General features: G+C 42.4%; 1 protein-coding gene across 1 annotated transcript in view; it reads left to right on the top strand.

The window, feature by feature from the left end:
• Positions 1–1,129: 1,129 nt before the first annotated feature.
• Positions 1,130–20,693, top strand: part of MTAP (methylthioadenosine phosphorylase) — a 33,821-nt gene continuing 14,257 nt past the window's right edge. The window contains exons 1-5 of the mRNA XM_071580883.1: positions 1,130–1,362; positions 1,884–2,148; positions 5,494–5,580; positions 12,860–12,918; positions 19,107–19,274. Coding sequence (XP_071436984.1) covers positions 2,011–2,148; positions 5,494–5,580; positions 12,860–12,918; positions 19,107–19,274 — 452 coding nt within the window. The 5' untranslated portion in view covers positions 1,130–1,362; positions 1,884–2,010. The remainder of the gene's footprint in view (positions 1,363–1,883; positions 2,149–5,493; positions 5,581–12,859; positions 12,919–19,106; positions 19,275–20,693) is intronic.

The raw sequence follows: 20,693 nt of genomic DNA, 5'->3' as shown, positions 1-20,693 counted from the left end.
AAATAGACTGTTTTCTATATTTAACTAAGCAATAAACTATTTGTAGAATTAAAGTGTTTCTTATGCTAACAAGAATGTATCAGTTCATTTTGACTAAGATTTCTGAGCTCTGTTAGCCATATGACCCAAACTATTAAGATAGTTGCAGGAATGGACAGGTATTGGGGTCACTCTTTGTAGAGTTAAGGGGAGTGCGTTAATGACAGTCAGAAGAGATCAGGCACAGCAGCATCAGAAGGCTTGAATCAGAAGTCTTAGAGTTTATTTTTAGTTACAGCTACACCTTTTATATACTTTTGTATCTAATATGACACTATTGGTTGCACTTTCCACACATGGAAACATATTACTAACCGGTTACAAGGTATCTCACATTCTACAGTTTGTCCTCTGACCTTTAAGGGTGCACTACAAAGCTCTTTCCTTCAAGGATACACTAAGAAAACTGAGCTCTTATATTCAAAAACCGATTGCATATAGTTGTGGTAAAAGATGAATACGGCAACACAACCAACACAGCTTTTTATAATCAATTTAATGGAAGAACAATGTAGTAGAATTAAACAGAAGGAATTGCCAAGAATTATTGACTAAGAGACTCTGTAGACTCAGAGTAGAACATATACCTCCAAGAGAAAGAGAAGAAATATGGTAAATTTCAGACTTAGTGTGGTATTATGGCTACACGCTGAAGAAGTTAACTCTAGCTTCCCTTGACAAACTGTATCTTCACACTGAAGAAGTTAACACGTAACTTTATCCATGTCCTTCTTTCTGCCTTGATTCAACACGCTTTTTCAAAGCCTGTTTCTTGTAAGTAGAATCTACCTTCTGATCTGCAGTAAGAAGACTTCAGCCCTGGTGACAAACATCCCAGCAACATATGAAGAACTCTAACATGCACTGAAGAAAAGAGGATAAAGTGTTTAGAGATGGACAGAGAACACATTCCAGCTGAAGTACTAATTCATCATTAGCTGACAGTGCCTCAAATTATCAGGAACATCCTTTTTCTTTTGGTATACAAAGAACTGCCCCAAGATCTTAGCAGTCAAAATTTAGGGTGCATGTTGTGTTGAATGTAAGTCTGCATTTATCAGCAAGTGTGTGACATTCCTTTCCCTGGCAGGTATCCCTGAGTGGAATGTGGGAAGAGACTGGCTGGGTGGCGAAAGTGCCTCCAATTACATAAAGTTGCTTCAAAGAAAACACATGAAACACTTTTACAAGCAAGTACTTCCAAATAACAACGTAATGGCTGTTTTTGAAAGCTCTACATCAGATACTTCTATCTACCTATGGAAACAATTACATAAATACATTAAAATATGGATGTCTCTCAAAATGCAGGATCATGTTATGGTAAAACAAATGTTCTGCTTAAATGTATGTACTTGTAGCAACATGAAAAATACCACAGATAGGAAAATTGTAATTATAATAAAATAGCATTTACCTTTTTCTAACACTTGAAGTTCTGTTTAGCTTGGAGAGCTAAACATAGAATCATAGAATCATAGAATTAATTGGGTTGGAAAAGATCTCTGAGATCATCAAGTCCAACCCTTGGGCCAACTCTAATCCGTTTACTAGATCATGGCACTCAGTGCCACAGCCAATCTCAGTTTAAAAACCTCCAGGAATGGTGAATCCACCACCTCTCTGGGCAGCCCATTCCAATGCCTGATTACTCTCTCTGGGAAGAATTTTTTTCTCCCCTGGCAGAGCTTGAGCCCGTGCCCCCTTGTCCTATTACTGACTGCCTGGGAGAAGAGACCAACCCCCACCTGGCTAGAACTTCCCTTCAGGTAGTTATAGACAGTGATGAGGTCACATACCTACTTTCTACACGTGTACTTCAGAAACAATTATTTTTTTCCCAGACACATGCTTTTTAGTCTGTTCTCGGAATCACGTTTGGGCACTGGAAAGACCGCCCTGCAGGCTTGAGGCTGCGCATCCCAGGGCAATCCCTCCTGGATCGGCGGCGCCTGGATCGGCACCGCGGGGATGGCCCCGCGGGCGGGCGGGTGCTGTCCCCTACTGGCCGCAGCCGCTGCCGCGCCCCGCCCTCGTGCCCGCGCTCCCGAGGCGCGGCCCCGCCCCCGCGCCAACATGGCCGCCGGTTCTGTGCCGGTGCCCGTGAAGGTAAGCACCACGGTGAGCGCCGTCGGGCAGCTGGGACAGGCGGCGTGCGCCGCCCCCGCAGGCCCTCCCCTCCTGCCGCCTCCACCCCCCGTCTCGGGGCGGCTGCGGGAGCGGGATGGCGCGGGCCCTGCCGCTGCCCGCCCGGCGCTGTCGAACGCGTGGCCGGAAACGCCGCCCTTCCCGCTCCCGCCGCCCTCCCGCCCTCTGCCTCCCTTCCGCTCCCGCTCCCTCCCGCTCCCGCTCCCTCCCGCTCCCTCGCCACCTCCCGCCGCCTCCCGCTCTTCTTTCTTCCCGCCGCCTTCCCCCCCATCCCCGGCCCGGCACAGGGGCCCCTGTGGCCGCGGCACCCGGGGCCGGTCGGGGGCTCCGGCAGCCGCGTGGGAAGAGAGGATGGTTTTGCTGTTTGGGTTTTTTTTTTGGTTGGGTTGTTTGCTCGTTTTTGTTTTGTTTTTGTTTTTTGGGTTTTCTTTATGAAATTTGTAGGCCTCTGCTTTCCCGGGTGTCCGACCCGGCGGCGTGGCGTATCTGTAGCTGCGGGCTGTGCTTTTAGTTGCGCGCGGAGCAGCAGCAGGAGAGAGCAGCTCAAGAATGGGTGGATGCATCTGTGGCAGGTGGAGAAGGGAGCCTGAGAGAAAATTTGAAAGCAGCTGCACCAGGCCTCTGCTGCCACAGGTCGGGTGTGCTCCTTTTGGGTGCAGGAACAGTCCGTTATAGTGAGTGGTCTGTGTGTTCATAATGACCTCAAAGCACTGCAGTTCCGAAATAACTTTTATGTCAGGTATCTGTAGCTGGTATCTCCAGCATTGCACTGTTTTCTTCAGTCCCAACAACTTTCACTTTGCTGTAATAGTAAAAAAAGACGTAAAAGTTCAGGAAGGTAAGCACTTCCTTGTGAATATTCTTAAGCTGTAGGGCACTAGTAAAATGGGTGTTATTTCAAGCTAAAACTAGTTAAGTTACTGAAGGAACCATTTTTTGGCATGATTAAAAAAAAAAACCACAAAACACAAAAACCCCACCAAAAATAAAAGAACAAACAGCATTTTGGTCCTGTCTTCTGTTAATGTAGCGATAATCTGTGTTTACTGAATGCACACAAGAACATTGTTAAACATGCTCTTTTGTTGATTTTGAGTTTGAAGATTGCTCCTGTTGCACACCTTCCACAATTCTTAAAGCCATAGGTTATTCATCCTGAAGTGCGTGTGTATATATATCGATATGTACATACATATACAGAGAGAGAGCTTTCAGGATTTCTGTGAGAAATCAGGCAGTCTGAACGTTCGTGGGAACTGACCATCAGTACTACTGTGAACAATGGTCTGAGTGTTCCCTAATGGTTGTGTGTATTCAGGGCTGGAGTCCTGAGTTTTTGCTGTTGTTTTCCTTTGCAGGACTCCTCCTGCTCCACAGGGGGGTAGCAAAAGGAAATAGGAGATCGGTTAAACTACCTCAGTGCATCAGGGATTACACCATCTGGTGTGGAAAGGTTTTTTAGAGAAATATTTGATGTGTAATGAAGACCAGAGGGCCTGCTTGTTGAAAAGAGATGCATGATAAGCCAACTTAATACCGTGGTTGAACAAACGGGGCCTCTACGAATGTGAAAGTAAGAAAAAGTTAGAGCAAGGGGCAGTTGTGTGTGTGTGTTGTGGAAGCGGGGGTAATGTATGTTGAAGTCTGGAGGTTTTACTTGGGAAATTTTCAGTCTTTGTGGTGACACGTAATGTCAGAATGGTTCAAATTTTGGTTTTCCGTAATAAGCAAATCAGTTATATGAATTCTTCAACTTGAAAGTGATACAAACTTTGCAACAACTGGTTACATTGAAAAAAAATTAGCATTTTCTCTGTGTGTGAGAAATAGTAACATCGTTTTTAAGTACCGTTACTAAGCTTTCAGTTGTGAAAAGCTTGACAGTACCCATTCCATACAAAGAGCTACAAGTGTTCCGAACTCAAGAAAAAACTTGATTGAAAATTGAATTGTCCCTAGAGAGACAAAAACAATTTACCTTCCAATGATGAACTAGACATGAGAAAATTCAGATGCATTTTTTTCTAGAATATGAAATCAGAGGAAAATTTAAACTCAGTGAGAATGTTTCAGACTAGCCTTTTTTTTTCCTTTCCCCCATTTTATGAAAGAACTAGAGCAGATGAGCAAGAACAAGAAATTGGTGATTTCTGAAGGATGAGATAGGTGGTAATTGTGAGCCACTTCATGCTTTTTCAGTATAAATTGTATCAAGAGAAAACAGCATTTAGTTGGGGAACTTCTTAGATTTTGTCGAGTCAATACAAACATTTTTTTTCAGCAAGGTTTTCATTATTGTGCATGTATGATACTTTAGTGCCTGGGTCATGGTTTCGTCTAGGGTAGAGTTAATTTCTTCTGTTGCAGTGCTGTGTTTCGCATTTGGAGTGAGAATGGTGGTGATAACACACTGATGTTTCAGGTTTTTACTAAGTCATGTTTATCCTAAGTCAGAGATTTTGTTTTCTCTTGTCTCATGCTCTGCCAGTGAGAAGGTACACAAAAAGAAACTGGGAGGGAGCATAGGTGGGTCAGGTGACCCTGAACTGCCCAAAATGCTGTTCCATACCGTAGAACATCATGCCTAGTATGTAAACTAAGGGAGTTCCCTGGAACGGCATCCGATCTGGGTTCAGAAAGCAGGATCTGGCATCAGTCAGCAGGTGGTGTATCAGGACTTTTCCCCTTGTTGTTACGAATATTATTATCAGTTCCTGTTATTACTGTATTTTACTTTATTTTCAATTATTAAACTGTTCTTAGCTCAACATACAAGTTTTATTTTGATTTTCCTCCCCATTCCACCAGAGTTGGGGAGAGGAAGGAGGAGCTTGAGTAAGCAGCTGCATGGAGCTTAATTTCCAGCTGGGCTTAAACCACAACAGGCTGGTATTCAGTATGGTGATTGTGTGTAAGACTCCGTGTTTTCTCCATGTAAACAAGAAGCCTTTGTTATAATGTGCTTTCTACATACATTTCTCACTCATTAGAGGCATTCATTTTTGTATTGAAATAAGTTTTGAGTTGGTGCATCTTTGTGCATTTTTCCATACCTTTTTTTTTTTATTTGGGTGTCTCAAGGAGGAGAATCATAGGGCAAGATACTGGGAAGATAAATACTGTTTTTTAAAATCAGTTACTTGAAATTTCCATTCTTGGAAACTGTGTTGGCTGTGTTGTATTTTGTTGTTCTGCAGTCTAGCTCCATCTTGAGCAGAAAATATATGTTGTAGCTGCCTGGTTAATATTTCAGGCATGCCAGTAAATGTGCATTGCAAGAAGACTAATTCATACTTTTTATGTAAGATTGGAATTATCGGTGGAACTGGCCTGGATGATCCGGATATCTTAGAAGGAAGAACAGAAAAATACGTTGACACTCCTTATGGCAAGGTCTGTATAACCTTTTCATTTATTACTGAAATTTTTTTGCCATTTTTCAATATTTCTCTGTGGTTTAAGAATTTTTAGACTGTTAAATGAACCTATAAGGGAGGTCTTGGTACAAGACTGTTCTATTTAGTTGTATGTATTGTGTAATTTGTAGTTTACTGCAAAATACTGCAAAGGTGACATGCAAAGGAGACTATACCTCTTCTTGTTTGTAGATTGAATGAATTTACAAACTCAGTCCTGAATTTACAGTCAAGAGACAAACCAACTCTCAAATTTGTGCTGTTGTGTGACCTGTATTATCTGTCACAACCGTCCAGGAACCTTTCCAAATTGCAGAAAACTGTCCTTTGAAGTGTATGGGCTACCATTTTCCCTGTAACTATTTAATTATGTTTTACATGCCAATGTAAGGTCATGCTTATAGCCACATACTTTGAAAATGATGCTCTGAAACTGGTTTTTGCGCATAGGTGTTCTTGAACAATTCTTCTTCACATTGCTTCAGTCTTTTTCCTCAGCAAAAGGGAGTAGAGGGTTGTTGCTCTGTACACAACATTGAGGGTGTTATGAAGAATAACTCTTACCACAAAGTATTTACGCTGGAAACAGGCAAAGCAGAGGATGAGAAAGTTTTATAGGCAAGAAATCAAGGGGGAGAGGTGTTCTAGTTGACACAGGAAGTAGACAGAAGTATTGGATCTTAGATATTCTGTAATGTCGTAAGACCATTGCCATTGGAATTATATCTTTTGAACTCTACCAGTGTAAGGTAGTATATGTACCATAAGACATCTGGTATGTGGTAGCAAGTCCTATTTCATGAGTAGAAACTTGCCAGAAAGCTCAGTGGGATGATGTGTGATTGAAAATCTGAATCTGAGCCTTCACTCTAAAATTATTTAGGGTGTAGGGAAGAATGTAAAGAGCAAGAGGAGTTTGTGTGCCCACCATTCGGGAAGAGGGAGGAGATAAAGATTAAGGGAGAGGAAAACATAATCAGAAAAATACATTTGACTTTTCTATGATCTTTCTAAATGAGTTAATGAACTGTAATAGAATGAAGGGAACTGGCCTGTATTTTCTATAGTCTGCTTTCCAAAAGTAGCCGCCTGGTCTGAAGGAGAATCCATTGGCTAAACCAAACCAGTTGCTATTGAATTCCCTGTTTTTTGAGAGTCATGAGTGTTCACAGCATGGATGTGTTTGGAGACTGCTGACAAAACAATAAGACTATGCTTGTAGCAGATACTAACTGAAGCCTTACTGTCTAGGACAGATGAAACAGTTCTCTCTCACAGGCTACTGTTCAGACTGTAGTTAAGGACACAGTGTCAGCACAGCATTTGAAGGTCTGTTCTGTCATAGCACTGAGGTGCAACAGAATCTGGGTGCCACAAAATCTGCACTGTCCTGCAGCAGGGTTTAGGATTACCGAGAAGGGTAGAAGTACTTGCAGAATGGGTCCTGCACAAGGGAGTGGAAAAAGCTTCCTCAGTTGTGCACCTTTGGTCTGTATTGAAGGCTTTTCTATTTCATTTAGTAAGCAGCTTAACTAGTGTCTTTTTTCTGTGTTCTTCACAGAATACAACATGAATGTGAGAAAATAAATCTTGGTGCCTATTGTGGTTGGTGAGAAACCTTGTTCAGTAGATTGGCTGTGTCTGAGACTGTGTATTCTGCATTTAGCATAGGCTCAACTTAAAGGAAAAGCTCAGGAATATTTTTTCTCTCTGTGACAGGGTTGCAGGTGTAACCAAGATCTAATGGTAGCAATCCAAGCATGAATTCTAGATAATGGAGTGAGTTAAACTGGGACTGTTAAGCTGACCTGGATGGACTGTGAAGGAGGGCTCAGCCAAACAGCAAACTATTATCCTTTCCCAGATGGCCTGCGTTCCTTCTCTCTGTCTATAGATCTGAACTTCTAAGAAATCAGGCCATTGACCTGATGGTTGCTTCATGTGGATTCCCTCCTGTGTAGTCTCATAAACTTCAGTGGCTGAATGCAGTTTGCATCCTCATGGAACACCCAATGGATCAGCCGTAGTGTGAGAAGTGCAGAGCTTGGTCCACGGGTTAGTTGCGTAAAGTGCATTGACTGGGTCAAGTTGATGGACTTCATCTGAAGCAGAAACTAACCTCATAAATTTTGTTGGTATAATTAAGTGGATCAGTATTCACATATTTTGCTGCTGAGACTTTTTTAGTATTCATAAAGGAAGTGTTATGCAACCTGCCTCTCATTTTAGAACTACAGAGTTGTGAGGAGCAGCTACTGCTGAATGCAAGATGCCTTTTTTTTAATGTGCCTGGAAAAGTTCAGGAGTTCGTGGTTTGTTAGTATTTTTTCCAAAGGTGTGTCTTGTTCCTGATTGTTACTTGAAAGAAAATCAAATTGGGATTTTTCTGCCATAAAGATGCTTTGTCATAGAGCTGTGACATCCATGGAGAGAGTATGTGCCCAAAATTTTAAGGTGTGAAGGGCTTAATCTAAATAAACTTCAGAACTTTGTGGTCTTTTACTTCCTGAGAGACATGGAGATGAAACATCAACTTACTTAATTCAAGCAAAACTAGGAAGAATGAAATGAATGGATGTCAAAGGGAAAATGCAAGGCATAGTTAAAAAAAAAGTATGTCCTTTTCTTTCTGTCATGTAAAAATGCAAACCCTACAATTCTACTTTATTTAAATTTTGTGGTTTAATTTTTAAGTTAATTGTCAAGAACATAGCCAAGAGATTTTTGGCTGAAAACCTTTCCTTGGCACCTTTGACATTTGACAGCAGCAAAATAGTTGTGTCTTTAGTGCTGGGGTTTTTTTCTTTCGAAGATGAATAATAGCTTATGTTTTGTTCATACAGAGTCCTTGAATTGTCATCTGCTTTGGCCTTCTCAAATCATAAGGATCATTTAATAACAAAACTTAACATTAAGGAATGTGGGGATTTTTTTTGCAGGTGAGATATGGAAAAAGTTAAAGAAAGCTAGTATGACAGTTTTTGTGTTTGACAGTGGTCCTCATATGATCTTTAAGTTACATTACTAATAGTGAAAATGTGCTACATTATTTTTTAATAAAATAAATAAATTACAGCTCTTTATGTTCCATCTGTCTTTCTCCTTTGTCTACTTTCAGTGCATCAAATCTTTGGTATTCTGTGAAAAACACCCTTTGGGGATTCTGTCTCCAGACATGGAAAATATTATTCTCCTATAGCATAATAGATGGTGTTCTGAGCAATTGAATCTTCATCACTGAATTTTCAAGTTACTACAAATACAGAATACACTTCGAGTTAGATTGTTTCAGTTTCCGAATGACAGATCTTGATGAGCAAAGTATGTTCCTGTTCTAGAAAATTATTCTAGGGCCCCCCCCTCTTTTTCTGACCATAAGTGTATCTGGCAAACAAAGCAGGAGGGAGTTCCACCTTGCAATTGAACTTTGTACACTTACATCAGGAAAAATCAAAGCATGTAATGTAACACTTCTGCACCTCTGTTACCTCCCCAAAACTGTACATTGTTTGGTTCCTAAACTAGCTCACAGGTTAAATCAAGGCATGGGGAACCTGTGAGGTAGTTTTTTGTCTCAAGTATTCCTTGGATTTTCATTTTCCTTGTTCATTCTGTTTTCTCTTCCAACAAGCTTCTGAGGTGAGACCAATAAATGAATTTGGTAGACACCACATGAACAATACTTTATACATATTTATGTTAAAGGAGATTTATTTCAGTTTTTTGTTACTGTCATAACTTAGGGTTAATTGCCGTGGGTTCTATTCTTCCTTTTCTGTTTTACAGCACTGAGTAATATTTGTCTGACTTGGGTTTTGTGAAAGGAAGAAGTAGTTGAATACATATATGTATTACTAATATTTGAGAGTTTTTTTGTTGGACCTTTTATTAAATCCTGCTTTAAAAATACAGTATTAGAGCTTTGAATTTGGGTTGTTCCATTGAAAGTTTTTGTTATTTTATCATCACCTCTGTCCACAACTAAGATAATAGTAGACAAGTACAGCACTGGAAAAAAATTTTGGGAGAAAGAGAGTAGTAGGTAAATATAGACTAGGTATGTTGCACGGTTAAGACTTAGTTTGAAATTTCTCTATCTTTCACTTCCTTGTAACTTTACACATGTAGTACAGGATCTGGTCTTATTCAAATTGTGTATCAACAACTTGGATGAAAGGACAGAATGTACCCTCAGCAAGATTGCTGACGATACGAAACTGGGGGGAGTGACCGATACACATGAGAGCTGTGCTGCCATTCAGTGGCACCTCGATAGACTGGAGAGTGGGCAGAGAGAAATGTAATGAGGTTCAACAAAGGCAAATGTAGAGCACTACATCTGGGGAGGAATAACCCCCAGTACCAGTACAGGTTGGGGACTGCCCTGCTAGGGAGTAGCTTGGTGGAGAAGGACCAGGGAGTCTTGGTGGATGACAGGTTAACTATGAGCTGGCAGTGTGACCCTGCAGCCAGAAAAGCTGAGGGAATCCTGGGGTGCATCAGGAAGAGTGTGGCTGGCAGGTCAAGGGAGTTGTTGATCCTCCCACTCTACTCTGCCCTAGTGAGGCCACATCTGGAGTGCTATGTCCAGTTCTAGGCCCTCAGTACCAGAAAGACAAGGAGCTATTGGAGAGGGTCCAGCAGAGGCCACATGATGAGGGAATTTAAGCATGTTTTATGAAGAGAAACTGTGGGATCTGGGTCTGTTTAGTCTAGAGAAAAGACAACTGAGAGATGATCGCATCAATACGTATAAATATCTCAAAGATGAGTATCAAGAGGACGGTGCCAGACCCTTTTCAGCGGTGCCCAGGGTCAAGACAATGAGTAATGGCGTTAAATTAAAACGTGAGAAGTTTCACCTCAGCATGAGGAAGAACTTTACATAGAGGGTGGCAGAGCGCTGGAACTGCCTGCCTAGGGAGGTCGTGGAGACTCTCTCTGGAGACATTCTAAACCTACCTGGACACATTCCTGTGTAACCTGCTCTAGGTGACTCTGCCTTGGCAGGGGTTTAGGACTAGATGATGTCCAGAGGTCCCTTCCAACCTTAGCAATTCTTTGGTTCTTTGATCCTTATTTAATGTCTTTCAATGACCCATGAGGCAGGATCTGCAATTCTTTTCTTAAACTGTCAGTTCATCATTTAGCAGTGCATTCTTTCTTCCAAATATTTCTTTTTCTCTTCCATATTTCTAGAAATTATGTGCAAAAAATATAGTCAGTATGTCACCTGGAAGATGTGCAGGATATGTTTTGTCAAAATCTGTGTAAGTGTGATAGCTGGTCTTGGTACTCAACTCTCCTGAAGCCCTTCAGAGTGGCTGGCTGGCAGCAGATAGGGAAGGAAACCCTGGCTGTGACAACTAAATTTTGAAGCCTGTACATTCTTTCTGCATCATCAACATATGCCAGAATTCGATGGAGTTCTGTGAGGGGAGCGAATATCAAATAGCAGTTAAATTTCACCTTTCTAGCCAAAATATTTTGAAAACCTAAATCTCCCACTTGCAATAAATTTACATCTGTAAGTTGTAAAGCAAAGAGTCCAGTCTTCAACTTACTGATCTTTATGTTTAATTTTGATAGGAGGCAAGGATTTTGCTGAAAGTCCTCTTTCATTTATAGGGGTACTTTTGTGTCCTGCTGTGAGCTAAGTGCTTATTACTTCACACAGCAAATGTGCGCAAACAAAGCAGAAGCCCAGATGCTAATTATTTTGAACCTTCCTTGTTATGGAGTGTTGTACCATCAAAACTAGCAACTAGACAGCAAGCCTTCTGCCCTTTGTGATATTTCACTCGTAAAGCCATGTTTGCTTCCTAAGAGTGTATGCAAGGTAAAGATGAAACATTTAAGTCAATAGTTTAATATTAAATTGAGACAAAAGGAAGTCAGAATACACTACAGCTCTAAAAATAAACTTTCTGCAACACTACCTTTAAAAAAAGTAGTAAAATATGTGTCTGACAGAATTTAAACGTTGGTGATTGAGTAAAGTGTGGGGCTTTGAAGAGCTTTCTCGTGAATATTTGCCAAAAAGATCTCTGCAATAGGAAATAGAAGGTGATGATTTTATTAGAAATTGGTATCTTCAAAGTACAGCTACATGGGACTCATATCACTTCAGTCTAGATCTCTGCAAACTTGCAAGTGTGTAATACAGTTGACAGCTGCAAAACTAAATTCTATTTGAAATCTTACAGCTAACGTAATTTTATTTGTATTTTATGAAGTAACTGACAACAGAACGTTTTTAACTGTAAGTGTGGGAGTCCTTCAAGACACTTGCAAACTTGTGATCACTAAATAGGTCATAATTTTGTTAGTAGCTGTTTTAACAAAAAGGGAAGCTAGAAGTATTATGCGATTTAGATCCCTGATGCCCCGGAAGAGAACACAGGCCATGAAGCAGTTTATTTATTGTAATGGTGGTTGATGACTTGGGGGCTGCCCTAACTGGGCAGTGTGACCTGTCTCCAAGGCTAAAATCCAAATGCTCTGTTGTCGTGAACTCATTGGTAGTCAGGAGGAATGCATTTTCCTGTTGTGGAGCTGTGAGAGAAGTCCCAGGACTGAGCAAATACCCCACTGATGTACCAGAACTTCTTTGTCATCACGTAGTTCACTTCCCAAAAGCAGGACTCCCAGAACCAGGGAAGAGTGTTTTTTTCAGAAAGCTGGGAGAGAGTGAAGGGTGAGTTGGAGGAATCCAGAACTCTTCACACCCCGATGGTGAGCTAGGGACCCATGATGGAAAGACTGAGAAGGGAATGGTGAGCTTTATGAAAAGGGTCAGTTTCAAAGTGTTTTGTGTTGGGAGGGGACTTTAGTAGAGGGTGGCACCTGTTTATCAAAAAGCAACTGAAGTTTACAGGAAAGAGTGAGGCTTGCTAACCATCTAACAGAAGCATGTATGTGCTGCTTTTTTATGTTGGAAGCACTGTTTAAAATACTCTTTTGATGTATTTGGAAGTATTATTGTTTCAAACCCTAAAGTAAAAAGTTGCAGTGTTAATGTGTAGTATGAACACAATGAACTGTGATAATCCTTTTGGTCTCAAGTTTGATCTTCCTGTTCCAGACTGTTTTACTAATCTGCCATATCAAATTACAGAACTGAGCTCAAGAAAGTGTGAGACTACAGTGGTAGCCAGTATTTCCTTTCATGACTATTGTGCTTATTTTGGGGTAGCGGTAAAGATTTCTAATACGATTGTTAAGTTGTAACTCATTCTTATTTGCTTGTTTTGCAGCCATCAGATGCTTTGATTTTGGGAAAGATCAAAAATGTGGACTGTGTACTTCTGGCAAGGTAAGTGAGCATTTTAAGGATTTTATATTGTCTGTCTTAAAGTTTGCTCAGAAGTTTTTCTTTTTACATTAGAGTAACTGAATTTCTACTGGGACTTCATCTTACTCTCTTAGATTAGGAAAGACAAATCCAGTGGAAGGTGTTGTCCTAGTAGGAATGGCAGCCTGCAAAGGCCTCCTGCTCTGGTGGTAGGTAGGTGGTACTGATAACCTTACTAATTAATTCATCTGCTTGCTCTACTTGAAAATTTCCTTTGTGAAATGGAGAAAATGCCTATTTCCAAATGAACTGTGTCTCTGATACCACTGTAGACTCTTCCAAAATTTTCCCTATGATTATTGAGTCCTCTGTTACAGTTATTGCTTAGAAAGCTGCCATCCCCTATAGTTTTCCCTCCCTGGATCATTTTTATTCAGACATCTCTTACTATACTTAGAATAGACTCTAGAAACAGGATCTGCATGAGTGCATGGAAATTTCTCACTAATAAAACCATGGATATCTGGGATGAACATGCCACTAGATTAAACATAAGAATATTAACACAGTTCTCAGCATCTGGACAGCATGGGCAGAGCCAGGTGCTGATGACAGGGTCCATCAGTAGGCTCAGACAAGTAAAGGTGATTAGTTAAGTACAGGATCCCTCCAGGGAGTCCAGGCAGAAGGAGTAGGAAATGGAAGACAAGGCTGTACTGTGTGGCTTTAGACACAGACTGGAGACAAAATACATCATAGGTCTGAAAGCTGCCTGGGAGACAGGGCCGGGGACAGGCACACATGTGAGGTGCCCCAGGCCAGGAGTGAAGGCTGAGGCCTGATCTTGGAGGCAGGAGCACCGCAGGTGCAGGTGGAGGTCCAGGGTGAGATTGACCAGGGCCGTTAGGACCCAGTGGGGCACTCAGGGCCCTGATTCTTTTCATGCCAGTGTTTTTCTGTTAAAGCTGCTGACTGTTAACCATCTCTGCAACTACACTTCTGTCTGTGGTTTTACTTTTCTTATCTTTCGTGGGCTTTGCTCATGTATTTTTTTACAGCTGGACAACATTTTTCTCATTTTCTCAAATGAAATGTTCAGTCAAAATCTCATAACTGTCCTGGGTCAAACTGGACCTTGGGCCACAGATGTCTGAACAACTTGGCTGTGATTTACCTCCTCACTGGATTTTGTGACCATTTGCATATGACCTTTGTGAGTTTACTTTTAGGGCTAAGGTACCTGCAAACTTAACTTTGTGTTTTGGTTTCTGAATGTCAGATTGAAAAGAAAAAAAAGGCATGTATATTCTAAAAGAGGATAATGACAGCAACTGCAACATAAACAACAAATCAGCATTCCTAGTAGCTTATCAGAAATGGTAATGACCACATGGAAATCCTGCCTGAGAGTGCTTGGTCATGTTGTGTGCAGCTCTCAGTTCCCAAATGATCAAATTCTTAAGACATTTTGGTCTCTGAAAAAATCAGTTGGGAAATTCAGTTCTTTCTTTTCTCTTGCGTGGTTGAAAATACTTTTCAAATGCATTTAGTCACTATATGAGTGATGTACTTCTGTAGCAACGACAGAGATAGCACAAAGGCTTGTGCTTACAAGACTGCATATTTCTTGTCTTGGTGAAGAAGAATACTGCAGCAGCACAAAGTAATTCTTTTAATTTATGAAAGCTATCAGATCACTCTAAGAGCAAAGAGAAAAATCTGATGATTCTACTGTTTTCACTGGAAAGATTACAAGTAGAACTCAATGTTCTGTGATGTGCTGCTCTTTTCTTTATGGGAGGATACAAGCAGCACTTCTGGGCAGAAAGTTCCTGGAGCTGTGTATAAATCTTAGAAATTTATTGTAATGTCTGGTGTCTTGGTTTGAGGGGAAAAAAACCAAGACAAAATGTTTACCCACAAGCGGGGGTGGGGGCCTTCTCCACAATAATCACACCACTCTTTATCAAATTTAAGAAAAAGGAACTTTAATATAAGAAGGATAACTGTTCTTAACTGCTTTCTCTCTCTCTCTCTCTATATATATATATGTAAACAGACCAGTGCAAACCGCTTCCCCAACACCACAAGAGAAAGAAAAAAAACCAAACAACAACAAAACCCAGCAGGTTTTTCCTCCGGGAGGAAAGTTATACTTAAGCAGTGTCAAATGTCACACTCCGGCTGGCTGCGGAGTGAGTTCCCAGTAGTTCCCAGTCCCTCTCCAGCGAGACAGACGAGTGATGAGCTCTCAGATGAACTCTGTGTCTCTTGTCCCAGATGAAGGAAAAAGAAAGCTGAATGTGGGGAACCACCACGTGTCCTGCAAAAAAGCAGCTGCACACCTCTCTCTCCCGGGTCACTGCCCCAGCCGGGGCGGGCAGGCCGTGACGGTGCAGGCAGTGGTGAGACCGGAACAGAGGCCGGGATCCCAGATGCAGGAATCAGGAGAAACAGCTGCGGCGAGGAGAAAAAACAGCGTCTCAGCCAGAAGCCCCAGCAGTAGCCCACAGAGCAGCTTCCCTCCTCGGCAGCCACCACTCCCCCATTCCACCCAGCTAAGAAAAGAAAGATGTCCCCAAAAACAAAAGAGACAAACCTGCCCCCATCCAAGTGATCAGCAGTTAACTACTTCTTTTGTTAACAACTGGCATGGGCAGTTAGTGGCAGGGGAGAGAATTTACATAATAATCCCAAACTACAACATTATCCACCCCTAAATTCTCTTCCATGCCAATACTCTACATTAAACTTAAATTTTCTTTCAAATATTTAGATGTTTACAAATACAGTAATATGAGTCGTTTACCCAGAGATAAGTTCCCCTTGAGGTACACATCGTGTCTCTCCATCTTCCTGCATCACCCACCAGGTGGAACCAGATCCTTGAGCAAAGACAACCCCACGAATGGGTTTGCCTTTGCCTGAGGCAGGGTTAATCCAGACTGTTTTCCCTAGCATACCTCTCAGGTGTATTACAGGGACTTTGTCTCCATCTACAGTGTGAAGGGGTTCTGATTGGACAGGACCAGCTCGATTGACAGAGCCTCTAGTGTTGACTAGCCATGTAGCCTTTGCTAAGTGTTGATCCCAGTGTTTGAAAGTCCCTCCACCCAACGCCTTCAAAGTGGTTTTCAACAGTCCATTACACAGTTCAACTTTCCTGACAGCTGGTGCATGGTAGGGGATATGATACACCCACTCAATGCTGTGCTCTCTCGCCCAGGTGGCAACTAAGCTGTTCTTGAAATGAGTTCCATTATCTGACTCAATTCGTTCTGGGGTGCCATGTCGCCACAGCACTTGTTTTTCCAGGCCTAGGATGGTGTTCCGAGCAGTGGCGTGAGGCACTGGGTGTGTCTCCAGCCACCCTGTGGTTGCTTCCACCATGGTGAGCACATAGCGCTTGCCTTGGCGGGTCTGTGGCAGTGTGATGTAGTCAACCTGCCAGGCCTCCCCGTACTTATACTTATCCCAGCGTCCACCATACCACAGGGGCTTCACTCTCTTAGCCTGCTTAATGGCAGCACATGTCTCACAGTCATGGATAACCTGAGAGATAATGTCCATGGTTAAATCCACCCCTCGGTCTCGTGCCCATTTATAAGTGGCATCTCTGCCCTGATGGCCCGAGACATCATAGGCCCATCGAGCCAAGAACAGCTCTCCCTTGTGCTGCCAGTCCAGATCTGTCTGTGATACTTTCACTTGCGCAACTTGGTCTGCCTGTTGGTTGTTGAGATGTTCTTCATTGGCTCGATTTTTGGGCACGTGTGCGTCTACGTGGCGGACTCTCACAATCAGCTTCTCTACTTGGGTGGCGATGTCTTGCCATATATCAGCATCCCAGATGGGTTTCCCTCTGCGTTTCCAATTGGTTTTCTTCCATCGGTCTAACCATCCCCAGAGAGCATTGGCCACCATCCATGAGTCGGTGCAGACGTAAAGCTTTGGCCATTTCTCTCGTTCAGCAATGTCCAGGGCCAACTGCACGGCTTTAAGCTCTGCAAACTGACTCGACCCACCTTCTCCTTCAGTAGCTTCTGCAACTTGTCAGGTGGGACTCCATACAGCTGCTTTCCATTTGCGATTAGTCCCTACAATGTGACAGGAGCCATCAGTGAGGAGGGCGTAGCGTATTCCCTCTTTTGGCAATTGATTGTATGGTGGAGCTTCTTCCGCACATGTCACTTGCTCTTCTTCTTCATCTGCTAGACCAAAATTTTCACCTTCAGGCCAGTTTGTGATGATTTCCAGCATCCCAGGGCGATTTGATTTTCCCATACGGGCGCGCTGCGTAATCAGGGCAATCCACTTGCTCCAGGTAGCATCAGTGGCGTGATGTGTAGAGGCAGCCTGTCCTGACAACATCCACTTCAGCACTGGTAGTCGAGGTGCCAGAAAGAGCTGTGCTTCCGTGCCAATCACCTCTGAGGTGGCTTGAACTCCTTCATAGGCAGCTAGGATCTCTTTCTCTGTGGGGGTATAGTTGGCTTCAGATCCTCTGTAGCCTCGGCTCCAGAATCCAGGTGGTCGGCCTCAAGTCTCACCAGGCACCTTCTGCCAAAGGCTCCAAGACAGGCCATTATTCCCGGCAGCGGAGTAGAGCATGTTCTGTATGTCTGGTCCTGTCCTGACTGGTCCAAGGGCTACAGCCTGAGCAATCTCATGCTTGATCTGGTCAAAGGTTCAGGGCTCAGGGCCCCAGTGGAAATCATTCTTCTTACGGGTTACCAAGTAGAGAGGGCTTATGATCTGACTGTATGCTGGGATATGCATCCTCCAGAACCCTATGGCACCCAGGAAGGCTTGTGTTTCCTTTTTGCTGGTAGGTGGAGACATTGCTGTGATCTTATTGATGACTTCTGTTGGAATCTGATGGCGTCCATCCTGCCACTTCACTCCCAGGAACTGGATCTCTTGGGCTGGTCCCTTAACCTTACTCCATTTTATGGCAAAGCCAGCTCCCAGAAGAATCTGGATGATTTTCTTTCCTTTCTGAAAAACCTTTTCTGCTGTGTCCCCCCACACAATGATGTCATCAATGTATTGCAGGTGTTCTGGAGCCTCACCCTTCTCCAGTGCAGTCTGGATCAGTCCATGACAGATAGTGGAACTGTGTTTCCACCCCTGGGGTAGTCAGTTCCAGGTGTACTGCACGCCCCTCCAGGTGAAAGCAAACTGTGGCCTGCACTCTGGTGCCAGAGGAATGGAGAAGAACGCATTTGCAATGTCAGTAGTGGCATACCACTTTGCTGCTTTGGACTCCAGCTCATACTGGAGCTCCAGCATGTCCGGCACAGCGGCACTCAGCGGTGGGGTAACTTCATTCAAGCCACGATAGTCCACAGTCAATCTCCATTCTCCATCAGACTTATGCACAGGCCAGATGGGGCTGTTGAAGGGTGAGTGGGTTTTGCTGACCACCCCTTGGCTCTCCAGTTCACGGATCATCTTATGGATGGGGATCACAGCATCGCGGTTCGTTCGGTGTTGCCTACAGTGCACTGTTGTGGTGGCGATTGGCACCTGCTGTTCCTCAACTTTCAACAGTCCGACAGCAGAAGGACTTTCTGAGAGACCTGGCAATGAGTTCAATTGTTCAATCCCTTCTGTCTCTGCAGTGGCTATTCCAAAAGCCCATCTGTGCCCCTTTGGGTCCTTAAAATACCCATTCCTGAGGTAGTCAATGCCCAGGATACATGGGGCGGCTGGACCAGTCACAATGGGGTGTTTCTGCCAATCTCTCCCTGTCAAACTCACTTCAGCTTCTAGCACAGTCAACTCTGCTGGCATGGGCAGTTAGTGGCAGGGGAGAGAATTTACATAATAATCCCAAACTACAACATCTGGAAAAGGAGTTTCAGAATCCATGGAACTGACTTAAAAAATTCGGAGAAAAATGCTTATTTTACTCTTGAAGTTGCTGAAGTATATTGGGATTGTATTTTTAAGATTCTTTTCATTACAGTCTTGAATTTAGAAGTTTTTTATTTAAAGTGAAAATTACATCACTGTTTCTTAAATTAAAATCTGAGAGAACCTAAATTCATTTAGGAAAACAAGCTACACTGGAAGTAGCTGAAATGATCAGTTCCGCTTCCAGTATTGTTAGTGAAAATGTATTTCCTGAAATTCTCTTTGTCTGGGAGAAGGAAAGCAATTTCAATCTGATTTGCTTTACTCTCTTGCAACATGTATCTTTGCAGACATGGAAGACATCATACAATTATGCCATCGAACGTGAATTACCGTGCCAATATTTGGGCCTTAAAAGAAGAGAATTGTTCCCATGTATTAGTGACTACTGCCTGTGGTTCATTACGAGAGGAAATACAGCCAGGTGATCTTGTCATAATTGACCAATTCATTGACAGGTGAGTAACAGGGAGGAAAAACAGGACAAGTGGGGTTAAACCATCTGATAACATGTCCATGTTAAATCAAGGTTTTATGAAATGAGGTGATAGCCTCAGTTCTTCTGTCAAAAAGTGAGAGTCATGCTAGAAGATGTGATAGGAAATAGGAATGAGATTACAAAAAGTTCAGTTCTCACAGACATAAAAGTACTAGGCTTTGAAGAATAGCCATTAACAAACTAAAATATAGCTACAGACTAAAGTGTAGCTCTGTGGGAAGAGTACTATTCTTCAGAAGGAACCTTCTATTCTCCGATGTGGCGAAGAAACATGGATAAGAGCACAGGCCTTTCTGAGTTTTATGGAGAATCTGAAATGAGATGGAGAGGTGAAAGAAAGTGTAGTAGGAAAATATATACAGTAATAATGAGTTCTGTGGAAGAAAGGTAAATGGAACACAGTAGCAAAAGAGAGGAGGTTGTTTTAGATAGATGCTTGCATTTTTTATTTGCTCAATATCATAAGGAAATAAATTTGTTTCAGAACTGTGTACTCCAGCCAGTCCAACCCTCTATGATGATCTGATGTTTAGAAAAATTCAAGCAAAGATGGGAAAATAAAGCTAAATTTAAAGATCACCATTGCCTAAAATCGAGAAAAAAATCTTCTGAGACAATTGTAATATAGGTAAAGCAGAGCACAGTTCTTTAATGAAAGCTTTCAGGTGCAAGGAGTACACGGGCACAAACACAGTATAGAGTTCTTACAAATTTATAACGCTCCCTAATTATCATATCTAATGGGTACATCGAACCCCAACACCGTTTTGCCCCTGGTACCACCCTCAGAACTGCCCTGTTGGAGTTGCCTCCAAGAGTTCTGGGCCTTATATCTTATTATGGTTACAATATGTCTTAATATTCCTGTCCAGGTGTATCTGTCCAAAAAAGATGTCCTTGCTGAAATCTGTTTCTTTGAAAATTCAGGAATGAGTAGAAATTTAGGAATGTGGTGCAAACTGTGACAAACTGTTAGAAACAGTTATCTGCTACCTCACATGTGAGAAACTATACAGCTGTATGAATTCTACAAGTATATAAAATATTAAAATCTACAAATATATAAAAATCCCAAGGCATGACACCAGCAACATCAATGTTTTGAAAGAGGCAAATAGTATCTTGAGCTACATTAGTAGGGGTGTTGTCAGCAGGTCAGGGATGTTGATCCTTCCTTCCCCTCTGCTCTGCATTGGTGAGCCATACCTGGAGTACTGTATCCAGTTCTGGGCTCCACAGTGCAAGAGGGGACATGGACACACTAGAGATTCCATATATAGTCTCTGCTTTCTTTACGCTGGTAATTGCATGTATCAAAACAGAAGATCCCTTTTGTTAAAGAAATACAAAAATACATTGTGTTCTCTGTGCTTCCAAA

Source organism: Pithys albifrons, chromosome Z (assembly GCF_047495875.1).
Source record: "Pithys albifrons albifrons isolate INPA30051 chromosome Z, PitAlb_v1, whole genome shotgun sequence".
NCBI lineage: Eukaryota > Metazoa > Chordata > Aves > Passeriformes > Thamnophilidae > Pithys > Pithys albifrons.
The sequence above is the reverse complement of the archived record's forward strand: the minus strand, read 5'-3'. Positions and strand labels throughout refer to the sequence as shown.